The sequence below is a fragment of the Panthera leo genome, chromosome A3 (genome assembly GCF_018350215.1).
Source record: "Panthera leo isolate Ple1 chromosome A3, P.leo_Ple1_pat1.1, whole genome shotgun sequence".
NCBI lineage: Eukaryota > Metazoa > Chordata > Mammalia > Carnivora > Felidae > Panthera > Panthera leo.
In genome coordinates, this window is record NC_056681.1 from 30064678 (window position 1) to 30089258 (window position 24581).

At 42.2% G+C, this 24581-nt stretch overlaps 1 protein-coding gene across 8 annotated transcripts in view; it reads left to right on the plus strand.

The window, feature by feature from the left end:
• The window catches only part of ATRN (attractin), a 158007-nt gene that overhangs the window by 77880 nt on the left and 55546 nt on the right, over window positions 1-24581 (plus strand). For all 8 annotated transcript variants that reach the window (XM_042931504.1, XM_042931497.1, XM_042931498.1 and 5 more), the window contains exons 12-21: window positions 571-791; window positions 2990-3111; window positions 3919-4057; window positions 5951-6141; window positions 8538-8757; window positions 10004-10189; window positions 10686-10919; window positions 16763-16900; window positions 19642-19735; window positions 21817-21869. In XM_042931504.1, the coding sequence (XP_042787438.1) occupies window positions 571-791; window positions 2990-3111; window positions 3919-4057; window positions 5951-6141; window positions 8538-8757; window positions 10004-10189; window positions 10686-10919; window positions 16763-16900; window positions 19642-19735; window positions 21817-21869 (1598 nt within the window). The remainder of the gene's footprint in view (window positions 1-570; window positions 792-2989; window positions 3112-3918; window positions 4058-5950; window positions 6142-8537; window positions 8758-10003; window positions 10190-10685; window positions 10920-16762; window positions 16901-19641; window positions 19736-21816; window positions 21870-24581) is intronic.

A 24581-nucleotide genomic window follows, 5' to 3' on the forward strand; every position in this document is an offset into this window, starting at 1 on the left:
GTGGGTTAAGTGTCCCACTTTGGCTCAGGTCATGGTTTCATGGTTCATGAGTTCAAGCCCCACATCAGGCTCTCTGCTGTCAGCCCAGAGCCCACTTCAGATCCTGTCTCCCTCTCTCTCTGCCCCTCCCCCACTTGCACTTCTCTCTGTCTGTCTCTCAAAAATAAACATTAAAAAATTTTTTCAAAGAAAAGCTTTGTTGTTCTTAAATGAAAAGCGGTGTGTGTGTGCATGTGTGTCTGTGTGTGTTTGATTTCCTTTTTCCCCTCCCCTCACTAGATAAATGCTAACATACAATATATACTTTTCTCTGCATTTCCTTTTTTTTCACATAGCAATAGATCCTGAAGGTCACTCCAGAGCAGTATGTAGAAATCGTGCTCATTCCTTTTTACATCTACCGACTGCTGTTTCATTGTGTGGATATACCATTGTTTATTCACATCACATCCCGAATGGATGGGCATTTGGGGACATTTTGTCTAAGGATTGTAAGAAGCATTTCATGCATTTGTTTATAGAAACTTTCAGTAAACTACGCCTCTCCTTTTTTTTTTTTTCTCCCTGTAGCACCATGTATGTATTTGGTGGTTTCAATAGTCTCCTCCTCAGTGACATCCTGGTATTCACCTCGGAACAGTGTGAAGCACACCGGAGTGAAGCTGCTTGTCTAGCGGCAGGGCCCGGCATCCGGTGTGTGTGGGACACAGGGTCATCTCAGTGCATCTCCTGGGAGTTGGCAACTGAAGCACAAGAAGAAAAGTTAAAATCAGAATGTTTTTCCAAAGGAAGTATGTTTTTATCCTTTTCTTAAAATTTAATTAATTTGAAATCTCATTTTGTCTGAATCGTGGAAGCACTTAAGATATATTCATTTTTTATCTTCATTTTATTATCCAGAATTATTTGGTAATAACTGGAGCAAAGGCTTATGGGTGATTAAAAATTGGTTTCTAAACATTTTTACGATAGATGGGATCATGCCACATGGCTCCTAGAAGCCATGAGTGATGGAGACAAAACCTTAGCATTGCATAGATTTTTGTATACCAACTCCTGAACCTAGCAGTTGGTCTCAGGCAATGCAATCCAGGACAACCTTTTTGTGATGATGAAAGTATATTACATGTGCATTGTCTCAGTATGGGAGCTACTAGTCACATGTGGCTATATGAGACACTTGAAATGAGACTGGTGAGACCAAAGAATTGAATTTTAAACTTTAATTAACTTAAATTAAAAAATTACAGGGGTGCCTGGGTGGCTCAGTCAGTTAAGCGTCTGACTTTGGCCCAGGTCACGAACTCGCGGTTTGTGAGTTCAAGCCCCGTGTCGGGCTCCGTGCTGACAGCTCAGAGCCCGGAGCCTGCTTCGGATTCTGTGTCTCCCTCTCTGCCCCTCCCCCGCTCATGCTCTGTCTCTCTCTGTCTCAGAAATAAAGAAACATTTAAAAAATTTTTTAAAAAATTACATGAGGCTAGTGGCTACCATATTGGATTATGCAGTTCTGATGTTAAGGATGAGATTAAGAAGGGCAACCCAGAAAAGCTATGTTGGAGTAGATTGTTCTAGTGGATAGAGGTAGAGTTGCTCTCTATGCAGAGTACTCTTCTGTAGCTTCTCTAGCTGGGCACAGCAATGATAGCAAGGCAAGAGAGTTGCTGAGGATGACCAGTGGTCCTAGCTTTTAGAACTACCCCTTATGTTTTCCAGGCTTTCTTCATCTTGTCTACTTAGCTTCTTATGCTTTTGCTCTGGCTTACAGCACAGTGTAATACAGTGAGATAATATCTGTAATAAAGTGAGGTAATATCCTACCTTTAGAAGTAAGAAAAATGTCTCTGCAAAGTATTTGTTCACTTCAATTAATTTAAAGAATGTTGGCTGAATTTCTTAACTGTTAGAGTTGGTGTAGCATGTTACCATGAGGGTTATGGTGGATAGAGTCAGCTTTTACTGTCCTGGAACGCTTCAAATTAAGATGAATATAAATCCTCAAAAAGGACACCCAGGCAACTTCCCAGTGAGCGCTGAAGAACAGAGAGGACCAGAACCTGGTAGGGTTCAAAGGGATAAAATCTGTGAAATTGGTTTTTTTTTTTAATCCAGGTTTTAAAAGTTCAAATTAAATGTACATGATTATAGAAAATAATATTTAATTACCTTAGATGGTTCAGTATGAATCCCTTTGCCGTGAACTTATCTCAGATGTCATATCCCTGGTCACTCTTCTTTCTGTGTGGGCCCAGTCCGTGGGGCGATGACCAGAGGAGGACATCAGCAACCCAAGGAGCATGCTTCGTGGGGGTGGGCCCTGCCTTGTCTTGTCCATGGGTTCCATCACGTGCCATGTTCGCAAGTGGATCAACAGATGAAGCAGCATGGTTGTATGGGCTCTCTTTTGTTGCTGACCTTGGCCTGTCAGGGGTCCACAGGAGATGCAGCAGGTCTGTAGTAGCCCAGAAGATCTCAAACTTAAGACTCTCAGATTTACATACATGTGTACAGAATGTATCTCAGCCTGGTGCCTCCTTTGGGCTTCTGTGGTGCTGCCTGCTTCCTGTGCCCAGATTAGCCTTGCATTTACAGCTAGGAGGAGTGGTTTGGTCTGTGACGTTACTTTGTTTGGGTCCTCGACAGCTCTTGGTGTTCATTCTATTGCTAGCTGCTTTTTTTCTCAGGGAAAAAAAGTATTCAGAGAACCTGACCTGCTTCCATTATATCTCATTATCGTTGAATGAAATGAATATATCTTTGTTTTTCCCTCTCTGTGTACTTTCTATGGGAGTAGGGGGCTTACAAAAGAGTGTTTCTTTAAACTTCTTAACTTATTTCTAAATATTCTCTTAACGTGAGCACACCAGTATATTTTCCTGCCAGTTTTACTTATTTTACTTCCCATCCCTTGTTAACATTTTTTAAAAACCTTAGTCTCAGATTTTTCTGAGGAGGAGCTGTCACAGTTGATGAATTTTTCTTCTTTTCGTAGCTCTTGACCATGACAGATGCGACCAGCACACTGATTGTTACAGCTGCACAGCCAACACCAACGACTGCCACTGGTGCAATGACCATTGTGTCCCTGTGAACCACAGCTGCACGGAAGGCCAGGTCAGGGGCCCGTCTCTCAAGGATTTCAGAGGATGAAAGGGCCCCGGGGTGGGGGGGGGGGGGGGTCAGGTGTAAGACTATAGCGTGTATGGTACAAATACTGGCCCAGACTTATTTTTAAAACCTTTGGTGTGGATTTGGATTTTATTATATCGCTTAGGTTTTCTTTTAGGAAGGGCTGCTATGTGCATCATAATTTCAAAGGTCCTGCTGGCCACAAGGGTTGATGTGTAGTGTTTTAGAAGAGAGCAGGACTATTCTTCTGTGTACTCCCTACTCCTTAGAGGCATGACTGTAGCTAAGTGCTGGATGTTTGGTGTGAGTGAGCTCACTCTACCTGTGCAAGCTTTTGGGAGCAAGTTTTAGAACTTGAGACTGAAGGTGAGTCAGGCGACTTTGCAGAATCTCCTTTTTTAGGTTCTAGGGCAAAAAATAATAGAATGACTCAGCTTCTATAGTTTTTGACAGTTTATTCCACAAAGCAGTTCATAAAATATGAAAGTTTTAAATTGTTTGGGAGGCTTTTGAAAAGCAGTGAGTTGAACGCCGCCATTTCACAAATGAGCAGGTAGAAGAGTGGTGTTTAAAATAGAGCACTTGCCTCCTTGCTGGGTCAAGGCATGTCCTTGTGCGGAAGATTTCAGCACCCTATTTCCATTGCAGGCCTGATTCATCTGCATCTTATTTGTGTGTTTATTTGCAGTTTGCTTCCTCAGTTAAAATTTTGTTGATTTTAACATCCTGTTTGTCCTCACCATGAGTTCTGGCCGGGGATTAAGAGAAAAGCTTTTGTCCACTGTGTTCTAGATCTCCATTTCCACATATGAGAATTGCCCCAAGGATAACCCCATGTACTACTGTAACAAGAAGACCAGCTGTAGGAGCTGTGCCCTGGACCAGAACTGCCAGTGGGAGCCCCGGAATCAGGAGTGCATCGCCCTGCCTGGTAGGCCTTGTAGGGGCATCTTGATGTGCATGGGTCCAGAGACGTCACACACACGCCCCCCATACTGTGCAGCCCAGATTGAACCCAGTACAGGAAACAAACTCATTTTAACCATTCATCCACCGTACCATAATTGTGGTTATTCTTTTTAATGAAAATACAGTTCTTAAGCATTTGCTCGTACTGTGCTTTGAGATAAAGTAAAGCATCATCTGCTGCTCTGGGGAAGGGAATGACAGTTTGGCTCCGTATCTTCGAGCCTGCTGCACTGTCTCTGCTCGCCTCTGTTGTGGTCACCTGGCAGTAGAATGCAGCAATTTTGGCAGCCAGTCCGTCTGAGGGGTACTTTATGAATAGTTCTTCCTGAACACTGGGATTAGATTGTCAGCACCTTCTGACAAGAAGGAAGAGAGATGCCTTTATCAGCAGCACCTCCTGGGGTGATCTCCAGTCCTGAATATCTCAATTTATGGCCTCTAAGGTTTGGAATGAAGAGTTGAGGGCCTCAGGCTGGCCAGCCACGACAGAAGTTCTATGATAACATTTGCTCAACCACGATTGCCCAAAAGGGCTACATCTGTGGTTCTGTGCAGCAGCTGAAGCATGCCCAGGGCAACAAGGTCTGCCTGGCCCCTTTTGAATGTCCTTTGGAAGTACTTGATTCATCTTGCATGAGTGTGAGCTTCTCGTTCTTTATCTCATGGCATCTCAAACTTCAGTGCACTGCAGGGGATTTTGTCAGAAATCAGATTCTCATACACATCGGGGGTGGGGCTCTAGAATCTAGATTATAACGAGTAGTGACACTGATGCCACACTTGGAAGAACAAGTCTTTTATTTTTTTTTTTAATTTTTTTAACGTTTATTACTTTTGAGAGAGACAGAGTGCAAGTGGGGTTGGGGGGTGCAGAGTGTAAGTGGGGTTGGGGGTGGGGAGACACAGAATCCGAAGCAGGCTCCAGGCTCTGAGCTATCAGCACAGAGCTTGATGTGGGGCTCGAACTCACAGACTGCAAGATCATGACCTGAGTTGAAGTCAGGCACTTAACCGACTGAGCCACCCAGGCACCCTGCAAGAACAAGTCTTTATCTGCTCTTCAATGAACCCTTTCCCATGGCACCTTCCACTTACCTCACTGACTGGTAACGGGCATTGTTGGTGGCATTCTTCAGGGAACTTACTTCTGGCAAAGTTGCTTTGCTGTGCCCTTTTAGGAAGCATGCAGAGCTTCTGTGGGGCAGGGCACAGAGCTGAACTGGGTGGGTTCAGGGTGATTGCAGAAGTAGATTCCCATCTTGCCTCATGTGCTGCAGCTGTATCACTTTGGATTTGTTGTTGTTTTGTTTTGTTTTGTTTTGTTTTGTTTTGTTTTTTCCCGAAAAGGATCTTTCCACCTCACTTTGGGGACGTTTTGTGCCCTTGATTTGTGCCCTTTCCACTTGATGTGAAAATATTGCAGCTTTTGAAGACTGTAGTCTTACTCACTCACCAACTCATTTCCACACTCCACAGTTTTCTTCCCCATCCTTCCATTGTGCATATTTATTTTTCTGCTCTTCACTTAGGATTTTAGTCTTGTTTCTAATTGTTCGTCAAAAAGGAGTTTAGAAATTGAGCACTGGCACCTAGGATTTTTTCTTCCAAGATATAGAGAGTTGACCTTAGAGTATGCCTCTTGAGATCCAGGAAATAGGACTGGTGAAGTCTAACTTTCTTCTATTCTGTATTGGTCCTTAGTGATGGGTTGGATGCCGTCACCATATCCTAGTGAAGTACTGTGGAATTCAAATTGCAAAAACCTTCTAGGTTTCCGGTGATTCAAACTGGTAATGTAGTGGTTTTGTGTGGTTTCTAAAACTCTTTTTTTTCTTTCTCCCCCGCTTTACAAAAGAAAATATCTGTGGCATTGGCTGGCATTTGGTCGGAAACTCGTGTTTGAAAATTACCACTGCCAAGGAGAATTATGACAATGCTAAATTGTCCTGTAGGAACCACAATGCCTTTTTGGCTTCTCTTACAACCCAGAAGAAGGTAGAATTTGTCCTTAAGCAGCTGCGAATAATGCAGTCATCACAGAGCATGGTGAGTTAACATCCTCAGAACTTAAATTTCTACCACCCACCCTTCCACTGAGAGCACGAACACAGCTTCCCTGTGATGTGCCTGGCACGCGGAGTGCTAGTGTGTGAGTATACTAAGAGACTGGCACGATCAGATGCTCTTCCCTTGATGCTTTCTTTCTTACCTTAAAATTGTTCAGATTTTAAGTCATATCGATTAGATTGTAAGACAAAGGGATAATTACACGTATATTGAGTAGCACCATGTGTCACATATCCTTGTGACATCAGCTGGTGCTTTCATCCTGGCTTCTGGGTTCTGCTGGGGGAGAGGGAAAGGGGATGTCACTACCGATTAGCTAGGTTGAAGGAAGCCACTGGAGTCTGTCAGGTTTCAGGTATTGTTACAGTGTGTAATATTTAATGGTAATCACCCTAAGAACTGTTGGGTCTTCCTTAGGTCTGACCAGCTCCAAAGGAGAGAGCACTTTCTTATCAAACGTTTCTGAGCCCAGAAAGCCCCAAGTTCTCTTCCTGTCCTCCCAGTGCCCTCAGGTGACCTGTAGTTGATATTCTACAAACACATTTTGTCTCGAGAGGGATGAGCAGCACTTTGTTGGGTGCAGCCCCCTTCAGGGAAAAACATGGAAAGTGTGGTCTGGGTCCTGGCTACATTGGCCTCTGTATACCACCTGCTGTGTGACTGGTGGGAGGGGCCCTATAGTATTTTACTTTTCTCCAGTTGGTCTTTTTTCCAGTGCGGCTTTGGTATGGCATGGACACTTCAGACACTGGCAATATGGCCGCATTTTATGTTTTATGATATTTTGAAGGGTTTTTCACATTACATAATCTCCATCAGAGGTTTGTTTCTCTTTTCCTCAGCCCCAGAAATGGGCCTCTTCCTCTGTTCTGTCCTTGGCTGTTGGCCGGTCTTACCTGTAGTCACTCCCTCAGAGAATTGATGGCTTACAGCTTTCCACATTACCAGGGACCCCCAGGTCAATGTCTTTGAAAGAACACCTGGCTAGAAGGGTCCTGCTCTGCCAGCTGGCCACAGATATATCTTCTGGTACCTTTTCCCTCTTCCTCCAGTTTTCTGGCTCCAGAAGGTTCTGCATAGCTCCCAGGTCTGCTGGGAACACATTTGTACAACAGGAATTCATAGTCTTGTGGTGAGACTGACAGGTGAAAAGACAACTGTAGTGAAAAGTGCTTCCATAGGTGTGAGTCTAAACCTAAATCCCAGGCTTGCACGGAAGAACGAGAGCGAGCGCTGGACCTAGCCTGTAGGGCAGAGGCTGGCTGATAGACAGCCAGAGAGGTAATCTCTGAAGATGAGAGAGTTGGGAAGGTGGAGAGGGAAACACCATCTTTATATTGTACCGCCACATGCAAGATGTGGAGATCGAGGGGTGAGCTGCAGGTATGTTTGCATGACTGGCTGCGGGCTAGGGGGAAGGGAGGTCCTGTGGCCGGGCCACACGAGGTATCAAATCCAGAGAGGCCTTGTGTATAATGCTGATTGCTATGAATTCTATCCTGAAGCCAAAGAGGAAGAAATTGAAGGACTTTTAAAAGATATTAATTTTAATTAGCTTTCTTTCCTTAAAAAATGCATATTGCAAAGGAAATTTAGAAGATGCTAGCATTAAAATCAAAATAAATATCATTTATTACGACTAAAAATAGCTTCTGGGTATGTTTATTTCTTTGACATCTTTAACAGGCACGTATATTTTTTTCCTCTCAAAAATGGAAATACATTGTACATTCTGTTTGTAACTGCCAATATTAGGAATATCTTTCATTGCTGGACTGAAGCGTATACTTCGACTTAAAAATTGTTTTAAATTGTAACAAGAAGAAAACTTTAATAGAGCAGAAGATGGCAGAGACTCCCAGAGGTCCTCTTATTCCCTAGAAAATTCAGTGCCAGGCAGTACTCGCCAGCTTGAAAGTACAAATCTTCAATCATCTGAACTGGCCAAAGCCCCAACACAAGCTTAGTTAATGATCCAAGGATAAGCATATAACCAGTATTTCATAAATTATTGGTAAGATGCTTTTATGCATAAGTAATCATTTAAACCGAGGTTGGGGGATGGCCGTCTGTGTAACATTTGCCATAGGGTATAGTACTTTAGGGACTTATTATTACCTCTTTGCTGTTAATCTCTATGAAAATTTTTATATCTTCTCTGACTTATATTTCTGTCCTTTGTAAAATGGTCATATTGAAGTGCCAGGGATGATATATAACATTAAAAATGATAGTCTGTCCTACTCTGCCGTGGCTCAGTCAGGATAGGGAGGTTTTCTTTTATCTGTGGGTATATGTAACTTAGTGGTTTTTATCTAGAAGCCTGTTTTGTTCAAGACATTGCTTATACATAGCTGTGTCTCTTTTGCCTGTAGTCCAAGCTCACCTTAACCCCATGGGTTGGCCTTCGGAAGATCAATGTGTCCTACTGGTGCTGGGAAGATATGTCCCCATTCACAAATAGTTTGCTACAGTGGATGCCGTCTGAGCCCAGTGATGCTGGATTCTGTGGAATCTTGTCAGAACCCAGTACTCGGGGCTTGAAGGCTGCAACCTGCATCAACCCACTCAATGGTAGTGTCTGCGAAAGGCCTGGTAAGTATATGGGTGAATGATTGTCATTGGAAGCTCACTGAAAGAGAAACTGTAGGAGGCATAGTTAAATATTGAGATGTGTGAGATAGTCACGAGCAACAGATGGAGTATTGGTTTCAAGCATATGAAGCAGAGTGTCACCCAGAATTTAAACGCAGAAGGAAATAGTCTTTGGCTCTGCGTAGTATGAGCCACAATCATAAACAAAAATCACTAATTCTATTCAAAAGAGCCTAATATTCTCATTTACAGTGAGATTGATTGGTGTGTTGACCACAAAAAGTGTTGAGAATTTGCTCCAACAGGCAGATGTCTTGGTGCTGGCAAAGAAATGCTGTGGAAGAAAGAACAAGAATGCAAAGAAAAGATCAGAAGAGCAAGCAGGTCACTGCAGGGACAGTAGACAGAAAAATGAGGAGAGCGGTTACGTGACAGCAGAAGCAAACCTGAAGCACGCTAGAGCTGTGAGAGAGTACCGAGGAGCACACCCTGAGTAGCTTCTCAGGTTCAGATCTCTCCTCTGGGCTACATTCAGGCTCCCCATGGGCTTGGGGTCTCTCCTCTGGGCTACAGTCAAGCTTCCCAAAGGCAGGCCTGGGGGCAGCCTCTGCAGCACGCGCAAACGTCTTATTCCTGCAGAGGGACGCAGGGACGCACACAGCAGATAGAATTTTGTGGGAGCTTTTTGGGAGGCTGGACTCCATTGACATAGTGTCTCATTTTAGCAAGGTACTATAAGTTGTCTGAAGAGTACCCAGGTGTAGAAGAGAACGCATAGCCCTGTAGGAATCCCCTTAAAATATGGTTGCTAAACTTCCTGTAGGGGAGCTTCTCAGCCTTTTTGGGTCCTGAATGCTTTGGTGCATTTAATGAATGCTGTGCTCCTTCTACCCCCCAAATACACAAAGATACAAGTTTTCATGTTGAGGTGGGTTTCAATATCCTGGGTCCCATATTTTGTAAGGAGCTTTAGAACCACTGCTCTTATAGAAAGATTAGCTTGTTCCCTCATGTCTGTCCTTAAGGCTCTTTGAAAAGAAAGAGTTTTTTACCCCCCAAGCATATGAGTATACTTGACTAACCAGTACATGGTGACTCTGTGTTTTCCGTTTCCCCCTACATTTAATGTAGCCCACTGCATTGATGTCGTGACACGCTAATGGGTCACAACCCACCCTGACAAGCCTTTTTGATCTCAGCCAACGTGGTGGGAGCTCTAAGTGTCTCTCTTGGGTTTGCTTCCCAGCGAACCACAGTGCCAAGCAGTGCCGGACGCCGTGTGCCTTGCGGACGGCGTGTGGAGAGTGCACCAGTGGCAGCTCAGAGTGTATGTGGTGCAGCAACATGAAGCAGTGCGTGGACTCCAACGCCTACGTGGCCTCCTTCCCTTTTGGCCAGTGTATGGAGTGGTACACCATGAGCAGCTGTCCCCGTAAGTGAAAAGGGTGCCGTTCCTGCTGTGGGGCCGCGCTGTCGGCCCCTGAGCATTTTAGGGACAATGCTGAGACTGCTGGAGGAGAACCTTCATGCAACACCAAGCCCTGTGGGATAGACCGCCGAGTCCAGAAGCAGCTTGCCCAGCTTCAGTATCCTACTGCTTCATCCGTGCAACGTCTCCACACCTTACTCTCCTGATTGATGAAATAAATGGACTCCGGTAGATGACCACTAAGGTCCCTTTCTCCCTCAACATCCTGGGATTGAGGGGGGGGGAGTCCCTATTCTGTGTTGGGCAAGGTATTGGGCTCTTAAAATTTATTGTGTCATTTAAACAGTCACTTTAGAATAGGAATCTTGACTGACAGAAGTTGAATAGTGTGTTTTAAAAAAAAAAGGTAATTGTTTTTAAAAAGGGTAATTTAAATACAATGAATTCAAAGCAACCTAGTGAATTGTGCTAGTGAATTGTAACTTGTGCCCTCTTACAGCTGAAAATTGTTCAGGCTACTGTACCTGCAGCCATTGCTTGGAGCAGCCAGGCTGCGGCTGGTGTACTGACCCCAGCAATACTGGCAAAGGGAAATGCATAGAAGGCTCCTATAAAGGACCAGTGAAGATGCCTTCTCAGGCCCCTGTGGGAAATTCCTACCCGCAGCCCCTTCTCAATTCCAGCATGTGCCTGGAGGACAGCAGATACAACTGGTCTTTCATTCATTGTCCAGGTAATTTGTCTTGAATGCCCAAAATCAAGTGTTTCGCTGCCTATTTATAAAGAATAAAACTTTGAAAGCTATGTTATTTATATGAATTTCCTTTAGGAAAAAAATAACATCATTTTAGGAGAAATAGTTTTGCATGAAAACTATTTTTTTTAAAACTAATTTGGTTTTGGGTTTTTTTTTTTTTAAGTTTATTTATTTTGAGAGAGCCAGCGAGTGAGCATAGGCTGGGGAGAGTCAGAGAGAAAGGAAGAGAGAATCCCAAGCAGGCTCCACACCACCAGCACAGAGCCTGACGAGGGACTCAATCCCAGGATCGTGAGATCATGACTCTCAGAGATGAAATCAAGAGTCAGACACAACTGACCGAGCCACCCAGGTGCCCCTGAAAAATATTTTCAATGTCAATAAATGAAAACACAGAAGTTCAAGTGAGGTGTTTTGCTTTCACTACAGAAGTAATGAAGTATGTTCATTATAAACAAATACTGCAGATGTAGATAAAATAAAAACTGGAATTCCTCTTCTCAGGTCCAGTTCTTCATAGAGGTAAAAACTTTTAATGGTTTAATATAGATACCTTCAGACATATCCATTTCTATTTTAGAGATAGAAAATACTGGGGTGCAGGGGGTGGCTCAGTCAGTTGAGCTTGTGACTCAAGCTCAGGTCATGATCTCATAGTTTCATGAGTTCAAGCCCCTCATCAGGTTCTGCACTGCCAGCACAGAGCCTACTTGAATTCTCTCCCTCTCTCCCTCTCTCCCTCTCTCTCTTTCTCTCTGTTCCTCTCCCTCTCTCCCCCTCTCTCTCTCTCAAAATAAATATGTAAACTTAAAAAATAGAAAATACTATGCTATATAGGATTAATATGATATCTGTTGTTCTAGTTTGCTTTTTACTGAAAAATACATTGTGGCAATTGTTAGAGGAAAAATGAAAAATAAATTTCCTGCCAACCCAGAAATTCCTTTTCACAAATGTAGAAAAAAAAAGAAAATAGTCTTATTTTGAGTAAGCATTAAACCAGACTGGTACGCCAGTGGTACACCTCGGAGGCAATCCACTAATGAGATTGCAAAAACCACGAGAAATCTCACCTTTTTTTTTTTTTTTTTTTAATGTTTACTTAGTCTCCAGAGAGAGACAGAGTGTGAGTGGGGGAGGGTCAGAGAGAGAGGAAGACACAGAATCTGAAGCAGGCTCCAGGCTCTGAGCTGTCAGCACAGAGCCTAATGCGGGGCTCGAACTCACAAACCGTGAGGTCATGACCTGAGCCGAGGTCGGACGCTTAACCGACTGAGCCACCCGGGTGCCCTGAGAAAGCTCGCCTTTTTAAATAGGCATATAAGCTACTTATATCTTTATAGCAAGCAGCTGGTTACAGTGTGGCACTAATGCACCCAGACTAAATTCCCAAAGTGACAGGGAGGTAGGGTGCTGGCTTCCTTGATGTTTACATTTCAAAGTGATGGCTCCCAGGCCCTTAAGAAAAAATTCCTCTGATTGTTGTGCTGATAAGAGGTTTATTTAGGTTTTTGAAAAGGTTTACATACATATACATGTTAAAGGAGAAGAGAAAGGATTTGTAAAAATAGGTTTCCTTGAAGTGCTCTAAGAAAAGGGAGAAGGGGGAGGGAAGGGTCCCTATCCCTGGCAAGAGGAAAAATTAAGCCTGCCTGCCTGCTCTCCCTCCCCCTCTCCCTCTGTTCCCTTCCTCCCCCTTCCTTCCAGTGGTTGGTCAAGAAGGAATAGACCATGAGTTGGGAAGGGTGTCCTGAGAAATCAACCCTGAGAAATTGGCCTTTGATTCAGACTGTCAGTAAATACTCAAGAATGTGCTGATGGGCCTCCAGAACAGCTGGGAGAGGTTAGGTGCAAAGACCCGAGGAGGTTAGTGGGTAAGAACTTCTCCAAGAGTCTGACACACGGTGCCACTGACAACAGGGCAATGAGGACTTCTGTAAGGGAAAGACCACCCTAAGTAACAGTAAAAGGCAAGAAATAGGCTGGGGGAAAATATCTGCAGTATAAAGATTATCATCCAGAGTATGTAAACCTCTGTCCTCCAGGAAGAAAAAAATGTGTAAGCTCAACAGAAAAAGTGGGCAAAGGATATAAAGAAGTCATTCTCAGGCAAGGAAAAGAGCAGGAAAATGTAAAATAAGAAACCAGTTTTTTTTTTTTTTTTTTTGTCTACCAAACAAATTTCCTGTGTTCCTTTTTTCCTCTCTAAGAGGTCAAAGGATCTATAATTCTGTTTCTTATCTACTAGTTTAATTCATGAAATATTTAAATCTGTGCATTTTTGTTAATATCAGGAATATATGAGGTGAAATGGCAACCCACAGAATGGGAGAGAATATTTGCAAATCATATACAGTATCTGGTAAGAGTCTAAAGTCCAGAATACATAAAGAACTCTTAAAACTCAACAGTAAAAAAAAAAAAAAAAGAACCCAATTATGAAATGGGCAAAAGATTGAAATAGACATTTCTCCAAAGAAGATACACAAATGGCCAATAAGCACATGAAAAGATGCTCAACAACATTCAAGAAATTGGAACCCTCACACATTGCTGGAAGGAATGTAAAATGGTGCGGCCACTTTGGAAAACCGTTTGGCAGTTCCTCAAAAAGTTAAACATAGAGTTGTCATATGGCCCAATATATACCCAAGAGAATTAAAAACATATGTCTACCCAAAAACTTGCGGTGAATGCTCATAGCAGCATTATTCATAATAGACAAAAGTGGAAACAACCCAGTGTCTGTCAGCTGGCGAATGGATAAACAAAATGTGATACATCCATATGATGGAATACTATTAGGCAACAAAAAGGAGCAGAGTACTATATTCTGTGACATGGATGAGCCTCAAAAGCATGCTCCGTAAAACCAGTCAGATTCAAGACTGTTTATTATTATGATACCATTTATATGAGATGGCCAAAAAAGAGCAAATATACGGAGAAAAAAAATAGGTTAACTGTTGACTAGGGCTGGGAGTGGGAATGAGGAATAATGGGCACGGGGTTTTCCAAAGTAGTGGCACCATTTTCCATTCTCACTAGAAGTCTGAAAAGGTTGAGCTTTCTCCCCATGCTCATCAATGCCTGTGTCCGTTTTTTGATTGCAGATATTCTAGCATGTGAGAAACAGTATCTCACTGGTTTTGATTTGCATTTCTCTCATGACTGATGAAGTTGAGCATCTTACAGGCCATTTGCATCTTCTTAGGAGAAATGTCTATTCAAATTCTTTGCCCATTTTTAAATTGCATTATTTGTCTTTTTCTTATGGACATGTAAAATTCTTTGTGAATTCTAGATACAAGTTCCTTACTGAGTATATGATTTGCAAATATTTTCTTCCATTCTGTGGGTTTCTTTTTACTTTTTTGGTGGAATCTTTTGAAATATACAAGTTTTAAATTTTGTGAGTTCAGTGTATCAGTGTTTTCTTTTATCCCATGTGCTTTTGGTACTGTAAGAAATCAGTGCCTAACTAACCCAAGATCACAGAGATTTACTCCTGTTTTCTTTTTTTTCATGTTTGTTTATTTATTTCGAGAGAGAGAAAGTGAGTGATGCACTGGGGGGAGGGAGGGGCAGAGAGAGAGGGAGAGAGAGAATCTGAAGCGGAGAATTGATACTCAAGAGAGAATCAGCCTGATGCGCGACTCAGTCCCATCAACTGTGAGATCATGACCTGGGCCGAAATCAAGAGTCAGACTCAACCAACTCAGCCACTCAGGTGCTCCTCCTATGTTTTCTTTTTTATTTTTTTTTTAATAAAATTTTTAAATGTTTATTTTCCCAAGAAACAGAGACAGAGCGTGAGCGGGGGAGGGGATGAGAGAGAGGGAAACAGAGTCTGAAGCAGGCTCCAGGCTCTGAGCCGTCGGCACAGAGCCCGATGCGGGGTTCGAACTCATGAACAGTGAGATCATGACCTGAGCCGAAGTTGGACATGACTAAGCCACCCAGGCACCCCCTGTGTTTTCTTTTTTAAAGTTTCATAGATTTTTTCTTCTGTTTAAGTCCACAATCCATTTTGGGTTTATTTTTGTATGTTGTGTGAGGTTGAACAGACACAGAGCTGGTCACGAGATACTTCCTGCTGTTTGCCACTCTCCCAAAGCCTGCTCTGTCTCCCAGCCTCAGTTGGATTTTTCAAGTGTCAGTTGGTCAAGTGCATCTAGTAACTTTCCCTGTCCCCACCTTCTACATTAGGAGACAGAATGTCTCAACTCCCCTTTTTCTATTAGATACCTGACACTATCTGTTTTGTAATTTCTAGAAATTGTTCAGTATTTCGGAAGTATCTCTCAATACACTTCTGATAGCACTTTTTCTTCTTATCCCATACTCTGATTGATTTATGCTTGTTTTTACATTTTTTTTCTGTACTTTCAGTGGGATTTTGAAGGGGAAGAGAGAGAGAGAGAGAGAAACATTTGTTCAGTCTTTTTATCTTGAACTAGAACACAGATTTTTATTGGTAAATGGTTTTAGGTATTACATTTTGTGTGTGTGTCGTACTTTGCCCTTTTGACACCTATACAGTTGTTCACCTTAACAGGAACAACATGTATATCCCACACCAAGTATTCTTGGTGCATTCCTAACTGATAGAGTCATTTTTAAGTTTTTCAGCTGCAGTCTGTATAGGACAAGTCAAATACCTGCAGGGATTAGAAAAGAGGTGGGTAAACAGAACTGATGCAAGACTGTGGAAGGTTGCCGAGATGGTGAAAACCTGTATCACGTTGGTCAACCAAGAGAGATCTGCAAAGGTTGCTAAAAAGTAAACCTTAAATGTTTTCACCACAAAAAAGCAATAGTAATTATGTGATATGAGGCAAGGCTAACATTACCGTAGTAATCATTTAGTGATATATAAGTGTATCAAATCAATGCATTGTGCTCCTTACACAGTAGTATCTCAGTAGAGCTGGAGGGGAAAAGACAGACTTGCAGAATGAGATCTTCCATCTGTAGTGGTACAGGTTATGCACTCTGTGGATGGCCCCACTGGAATCTGCAGTGAACAGCAGTCCTGAGAGGCCCAGGTTTTATATACCTTTCTAGTTGTAAAGTCCTATATGCATCAAGAATCTTACTAACTCCACTTGTGGAAATGTTTTTATATATAAAGTGGTTATTTTTCTAAAAGAGAAAAATTGCTGACAGCTCAGAGCCTGGAACCTGCTTCGGATTCTGTGTCTCCCTCTCTCTCTGCCCCTCCCTGCTTGCAAGCTCTCTCTCTGTCTCTCACACACAAATAAATAAATAAGCATTAAGAAATTTTTTATGGTTTATGATAGATGAAATAACGTAAAGTAACCGTGCTATAAATTTAAAAAAATCAAAATTGAGTGTTAATATGAGCACAAACTGTGTTAAACTGTACAGAAAAAATACTGAAACTAAAATTCCAAATGTGCACAGTGATCTCTGGGTTGTGCAGTTGATTATGATTTTCCTCCCTTCCTTATGTTCTTCACACTTACTCTCGTGAACATACATTATTTTACAAACAAGAGCAAATTATTTTTATTTATTTATTTATTTTTTATTTATTTATTTATTTATTTTTGAGCAAATTATTTTTTTAATGGCTGTAGACTTTCACCTTGCTGTGGTATATTTCTGATTTCCTGGACTAGCCATATATGGATGTTTTGATCTCATTTCTCAAACTAGTTTTTAGTGGGCCAGTTTTAATGATTTTGCATTTAGAGGTAATAAGGTAATAAAAGACAGTTGCAAGTAAATCTCGTGGAACTGACTCCACCCTATTCTACCATGGGACAGGCCCCTTCAGATTCTTTTTCTTTCAGCTTGCCAGTGCAACGGGCACAGCAAATGCATTAATCAGAGCATCTGTGAGAAGTGTGAGAACCTGACCACAGGCAAGCACTGCGAGACCTGCATATCTGGCTTCTACGGGGATCCCACAAACGGGGGAAGATGTCAGCGTGAGTCACGTCCCTCGGGGTTACTGACTGCAAAGCAGGCAGAACACAGTGCTTCTGTTTGACTTGAATATCTAGGAGGAAAAAAGCCACTTGGTTTTGGATACTGCATTTCTTTGTCATACTTGTCAGGAGCTCAGCTGAACGTGGGAGGGAGTGAGCAAGGCTGCCAAGTGTCTGAGTAGCTGGTTAAAGCAACAAGCCAAAAATGGAAGAGTTAAGCCTTTAATCATTCACTGTGAGGGTAAAGCAAAAGGCTTAAACCTGAAACCGGGAAAGCTCTGAGTCCCCTCGCTCCGTTTCCAGCCCCCTGGAGTGAATGCTGGATGACCGTCAGGTGGATCAGCACAGAGGTGGGGAGAGCCCCTAACAGCAGGCTCCAGCAGAAGCCTGTAAGGGACCCTGAGCATGGGAGGGGAGTGGGAAAGTGCCAGGGACCTTACTGAACTCGGAGGCAGTGTCTTCAGGGCTACCCCCTTCTTCCCCCTGAGGAGGCTCAGCAGAGGCAAGAAGGTCTGCCCCAGACGTCAGATAAAGAGATGAGGGAATGCAGGCACCTGAGCTAGAAATGCAGACATGTGAGAGTGTGGCCTACTGGGGGTGGGACAGGGTGGGGGCTGAGACCCTGCTGGCAGCTCCCTTCAGAGACTGCCACCCAGGCCAGTGCAGGAGGCCAGTGAGGTAAACCTGGGTCATGGGCTGTGGTCAGGTCCCAAAAACCACACACAGGGTTTTAACCAGATGCAGGACTCCTCAGCACTTCTAGTATATTTTAAGGATTTAAAATGATGAACTGCTTTTTGGCTTGTTCTTGTTTGCATTGGGAAGACCCTTCAGGTTCTGAGCAGGAAAGTAAATAGGAAAGGAAAATCTTTGCTCACTTCCCAAATCCCACCTCCAAACTCCTTAGCACAGCCCTTGAGAATCTGATGCCAGAGCAACCAGGAGAGAGCTGGCATTTTAGCCATACATCCCTTCACCTCTCAGGGGTCAGTCTCCTCATCTGTAAAATGGGGAGAATAGGGTGGGGTTGAGGTGAAAGTGATCAGAGCAGGGCGTTCAGTAGATGTGGGCAGTTATTAGTACCCTCCTACTGCCCTTTCCCACCACTCTTAAGTAGAAAATTCTTGCTCAGATTAAAAGGTATTTAGTAAACATATTTTCCCTCCTCATTATGACTGGGCTTCATCTGTTCAATAGCAGTCAGAGTACCTGGCATTACTGGGGAATGTACACAAGACGCTGTGCCTGAGGCCCCCTCAGGCACCAGACCTCGGGCACCTTTATCATCTTCAAGACCATACATTCTGCCTAAAAGCTCACTGTGGCTTGTGGCCATGCGGGGAACCACATCCAGGACATGGGACTGACTGCTGGGCCTGCTTGTGCCTCCAGGTGCCACCATCCCCATTTCTGCAGCTGCCATTTAGAAAAATGACATCCTCTGAGGCATTTGTGGGGCTTGAGTTCACTTGTCCAGAATTTAGAGCTAGATTTCTTTTTCAGAGCTGCAATCTATAACAGCATGATTCTTAAAATACTGTGAGTGGCACCAAGTTTGTAATGTTTTCCTCTTAGAATTGTGTAGTCCTGAGTGAAGGACAGTGGCCATGATATATTGAATGCTTACCGTGTCTCATTCATGTATTACCTCCCATCATCCTTGCAGCTAGCCTGTGAGGTGGATACTGTTCTCATCCCCATTGCATAGACAAGGAAAGTGAGGCCTAGAGAAGGTAAATAGCATGCCCAGAGGAGCTCCTCCTTACAGAGGAGCTAAGTGCGGGAGAATGAACTCATGCCCAGGCAGCCTGACGTCAGGCCTGAGCTTCTTGCTAACACACCCCACTCCTCTCTGTACCCAGCAGGGCCAAGAGCAGAACACTCATGCTTCTGACTCCAGCATCCATCCTCTTAACCGCTGCCCTATTCAGTTTCATGAGTTTCTTTGGGCGATTTTTTTCTTCACAGGATTTATTTTAAGTACACCTGTCCTCAGCCCTAATGCCTTTAATTTATTTACAGAAAAACAAGGTGTAAAGTGAAAAGGTATTGAGCGAAAGGCTTGTTTCATCCCATGTATAAAATGTGTCCTGGCTCACACTTATGCGTTGGATGAAGAAGGTGATTTGTTGATGGCTGGAAGAAGAGGTGACAGGAGTTGTCTTCTGCAGAGGCTAAAGTGGAAGCCAGGGTAGTGAGCCTTGCGGGGCCCCTGACCTGCCATTGCAATTTCACCCCAGTTCTGAGCCCTGTTAGGATTTGAAACGTAGCCTTTGTGGAGCAGGCACCTCAGCTGAGGCTGAGCGGCCAGACCAAGCCTCCCCTCAGGGGCTGTCATTGCTCAGAGCATCTCCGTGGGGGCAGGGACTGTGTCTGTGTCCCCACACCCAGCGCCATACTGGAGATGCTTCACAAATATTTACTGAATGAATGAGTCATAGTAGTGACAATCCATCTATCAAAAAGATCAAAATAGATCAAAATGGTTGCTTCAGATGGCAGTGGGAACCAGCATTCTCTTTCCTCCTGTCCTTGGATTTTGGTTCTTTTAATGTTGCCTTTACATTATTTGAGATAAATCATTAGCTGAAAAACTTGAATCTTATCCTTTAAATGCTTTCATTTTCGTCTGTCTTTCCTATCAAATCCAATCCAGATAAAATTACGTGTTTTAGGAAAAGTCTGTGATAGTAGTCATCTCTTAAGCCAGTTGTGACCTCCATTCCTTTTCCTTCCCCCAGCGTGCAAGTGCAATGGGCATGCGTCGCTCTGTAACACCAACACGGGCAAGTGCTTCTGTACCACCAAGGGCGTCAAGGGGGACGAGTGCCAGCTGTGAGTACCACACCCTCGGGCCCCTGCCACAGGCCACACCTGGAGTCATTGACTGACAGCCTGTTGTCATGGGCTCTGGGGGATCCCCGGGTTGATGGATTTGGAAGTTCGCCCTGTCTACTTCAGACAGGTCTAATTTGGTCAGCCTCCATACTGAAGAGGTCGTAGGTTCAGCAGCAGTTCCTTAATGGTTCTTTAGTTCACATTTTATGTTTGAGTGACACTGACATTTCCTGGGTTCCTGACTTAGATTCATTTTTTCACCTCAGTGGCTACTCAGTTTTTGTCACATCCAGGGATTACACCCTTTCCCAAGAAATTTAGAAGAACTGGTATTCCAGGACAGTGTTTTATTTAGCATTTTGGTTGTCTGATAGTAGAGCTGATCCTCAGGGCTTTAACCCATCCCTCCTTATTCTAGCATTTTCCTTGGTGAAGTATGTCAGACATCTTCCAAGGAAGAGTCTGGGGTTCCCATCCATGAGGATGCAGACAGCGTCAGACAGACATGGAGCTTTAGCCCTGGCTGAGCCTCCACTGAGCAGGGTGCTCTTGAGACAAATCACTTAACCAAGCCGAGCCTCACATTTCCTGTTCATCAATAGTGGGACTAGCAATAATTGTTTTTAGTGTCCTGGTGAGTTGAAACAAGAGATTATTCCCCAACAAGTATATACCTGTCTGCCTCCCCAGAAAACCTCATAAAACATGTGTTCCAGGTTGACTCGTTCTCAAGAAGAGACTTAAGTGAGAGAAATGCATAGTAGTATCACAGCATTGAGCTGATACAAATACATCATTGGTGAACTTTTTTCCCCAAAGAACAGTAGTAATGTCACCAGTGACCCAGACCTTGCTGGTGATGTTCAAGGAAAGAATTGCTCTGTCTGCATTTTATAGTTCACACTGCTGTGCATATTTACTGGTTTCATGATGCCTTAAAGCTAGTATGTGAAGAAATGTTTAATCAAAGATTAAGTTTAGCCTTGTGATCTAGGCTCCTTTAAACAGAAAAATATAATAGAACAAAATTAACGACTCCTTTTCTCAGGTGTACAATAATGAAATGAGGTATAGGTCCAGTAAAAGACTTTGTCTTCAAGAGATTTTATTTATTTGTTTTTTATGTTTATTTATTTTTGAGAGAGAGAGAGTGTGTGAGTAGGGGAGGGGCAGAGAGAGAGAGACACAGAATGCAAAGCAGGTCCCAGGCTCTGAGCTGTCAGCACAGAGCCCAACACGGGGCTCAAACTCACGAACCATGACTTGACCCGAAGTCGGACACTTAACTGACTGAGCCACCCAGGCACCCCTATTGAAGAGATTTAGATACAAGCAAGAGCTAAGAATCACCTGGGATCAAAGGACACAATATCCCGTATTATTTGTCTGAGAAGAGTGCTTGACCCAAGCTTTCCTCCCTTTCTTATAGCTCTTAGCTGCTGGGCCTGCCAGTATGAATGACCTTGTGAAGTGGGAGATTGGGTTTTGCTGATGTTCATAAATGATATTTGTGTATTTCAGTGGAGGAGTAATGATTTCTTTTTTATTAGACTTTATTTTTTTCTTCAGACTGGTGAACCACGTTCAAGGGTTTAACAAACAAAAAAACAAATAAATAAATAAATGTGATTCTCAGTGTTTAGCCTTTGCCTGCTTATTTTTACAGAACAGGATCAGTTTTATTCAGGGACAAGAGGAAGGAAGTGAGAAATGAATATTTGAAAAATATTTTAACTTCAGTCTTAGAGGAATATTTAGTCCACACAAAAGTAAAAATGTGTTTTTTATGTGTTTTCAAAAAACCAAGGATCTAGGTTTATTATATTTGGATTTGTCTCCTGCACTTTGGCAAATGTTTATTCGTTGGCGGTGGTGTGAACTGCTGGGCCATCACTACTGAACCTGAACACAGACTCTCATCAAGCTCCCTGATCTGAGTAACAGTGAAGAATGTAATTGTACAGACTCAGACTTGTTTTCAGTTTAGTTTTATATGAAAGGATCTGCTTGATTTTAAAATGAATGTAGATTTTGTTTTACCTAGCAATAGAAAATAATCTTCATTTTTATCCTCCTAGATGTGAAGTAGAAAATCGATACCAGGGAAACCCTCTCAAAGGAACATGCTATTGTAAGTGTTTTCACAATTCATATTTGTTTAAAGGCCAAATAGATCAATAAAACTTCATACTTTAACATGGGTTGAGAATGGTAAGTGCTTTAAGAATATCATGGAGGTGGGTCCTAATTTGATGTGTTTCTATTCTATCACATTTACTACATTTATGTTAATTACCTCTTTAGGAACTAATAAATAAAATATTTAATGATTAACTTACAGTGAAAGGTAAATCTGGCAAAGGGGCCAGGTTCTTATGGGTAAATGTATTTTCTTTCTATAGGAAAATCCACATAGTAGGCACAGTTACAGAACCAGAGAAACGGAGTAACGTTTTCGCATATCCACTCTAATTTTGTACCTGTTTTCCTGGATTGAATAGCATCCACTCAAAATTCATGTCCACCTGGAACCTATAAATGTGACACACACACATATATATATACACATATAGATATACATTGTATGTGTGTATATAATATATGTAAATATATACACATATATCTCTTTTAGAAGAAATGAGAAAAACTTCATAACTTTGTGTAGGGGAAAGAATTCTTAGATATGATTCTCAAAGCACAATTCATAAATACAATTTTTAAAAATTTTAAAAATTTTTATTTATTTTTGAAAGAGAGCATGAGTGGGGGAGAGGCAGAGAGAGAAGGAGGCACAGAATCCCAAGCAGGCTCCAAGCCCTGAGCCGTCAGCACAGAGCCCAAGGTGGGGCTCAAACTCACAAACCGTGAGATCATGACTTGAGCTGAAGTCAGGTGCTCAACCGACTGAGCCACCCAGGCACCCTGAAAGAAAAAATTATTTATTGGGACTTTATCAAAAGTTGAAACTTGTATTTAAAAGAATACCATTAAAAAGTAAAAAGCCACAGAGAAGAAAAAATGTTTGCAAATTATGTATTTGATAAGGAGCTTGTATCCAGAATATATTAAAAAAACAACAACACTTTTACAACTAAATGAGGAGACAATTCAAGTTGAAAACAAGGAATGATTTGAAATAGACATTTCACCAAAGAAGACAGTTGGCCAACATGAACAAAAGACTTAGTAACATCACACATCTGGGGTATGTGTATTAAAACCACAGTGAGGCACACCCCTAGAATGACTAGAATCAAAAGTCAGTACTGTGACTTAATAGATGACTGGATTTTCACCTCTGCTCTACATTCAGTCTGTTGAATACACCTCTTTGGTTAGAGTACATTAAGAAAAACCTGGCCTCACCAGATAGAGTTGGAAAGGAGTAGAGTATTTTAATAACCCTTTCAGTTAATTATGGATACTATCCTTTGATACCATACCAAAACTAGACAACTGGTTATTTCTTAAAGATCAGTTAAATGTGGAACTCGAAACCATATCAGTGAATTTTTTGTAATCTGGTACATTACAACGTATCTATCTTGGAAAACAAAGCCAATACCCAGTGCCAAGTTTTAGCAATGCTATGGGAAACTGGAACCTTCATGCATGCATTCTTTATGGGATATAAAATGGTGTAGGCACTCTGGCAAACCATTTGGCAGTTTCTTAAACAGTAAAAAATAAACTTAACAACAACTCTCCGTTTCCCTCTTCTTCTGGCTCCTGGCAGTCACCATTCTGTTTTCTGTTTCTATAATGTTGACTGCTCTAGGCATCTCATATAAGTGGAATCATACAGTATCTGTCTTCTGTGGTTGGCTTATTTCGTTTGGCATAGTGTCTTCAAGATTGTTCCAGGTTGTAGTATATGTCAGAATTTCCTTCCTTTTTAATATTCCACTTTATGTATACTGTTGACGGACCTTTGGGTTGCTTCCATCTTTTGGCTATTGTGAATTATAGCCATGATCTGTTTGGCTGCTATGAACATGGTGTACAAATATCACTTCAAGATCCTACTTTCAACTCTTTGGGTAGAATTGCTGGATCATTTGGTAATTCTACTTTTAATTTTTCGAGAAACTACCATACTGTTTTCCACGTTAGCTGCACCATTTCACATTCCCACAAGGTTTCCAGTTTTTCCACATCCTCACCAACCCTTGTTCTTTTCTTTTCTTTTCTTTTCTTTTCTTTTCTTTTTTTTGTAGTAGCCATCTTACTGTGCGTGAGGTGGTATCTCATTGTGGTTTTGATTTGTATTTTCCTAGCGATTAATGATGTTGAACTTATTTTCATGTGCTTACTGGCCATTTTGAATATCTTCTTGGGAGAAGTATCCATTCAAGTCCTCTGTTCATTTTTAAATCAGGTTGTTGAGTTGTACAATAGACTTTTTAGAATTAAATTCTACCATCTTGGGCAGCTAGCTCTTTCTGCCCATGGGTCCTGTCCCCATGTTTTAATAAAACCACCTTTTTTGGACTAGGAAAAAAAAATTATACCATCTTTGGCCATTAGTTTCTCTCTAAAGGCATGTTCTTTTGCTACATCACTTTAGTGTTTGAATGCTTTCTTGCTTTCTCGAATAAGATAGTCAAGGCACATATTCCTTGCTCCAGACCTGGAATCAGCCTATTTTTCCATGGAGTCTCGATTCCTTTTATATCATTAATTTATAGCTGTGTATCTTTAAGCAAAACCTAGCATGTAATAGATGTACAATTAATATTTGTAGGTGAGTGAGGTTGGAGCCTAAAGTCTCAGCCAGGATCATGATACAAGGAGAGTTTGATAGGTTATTCCAAATAAAACAATACTGCCCACAGACTTTATT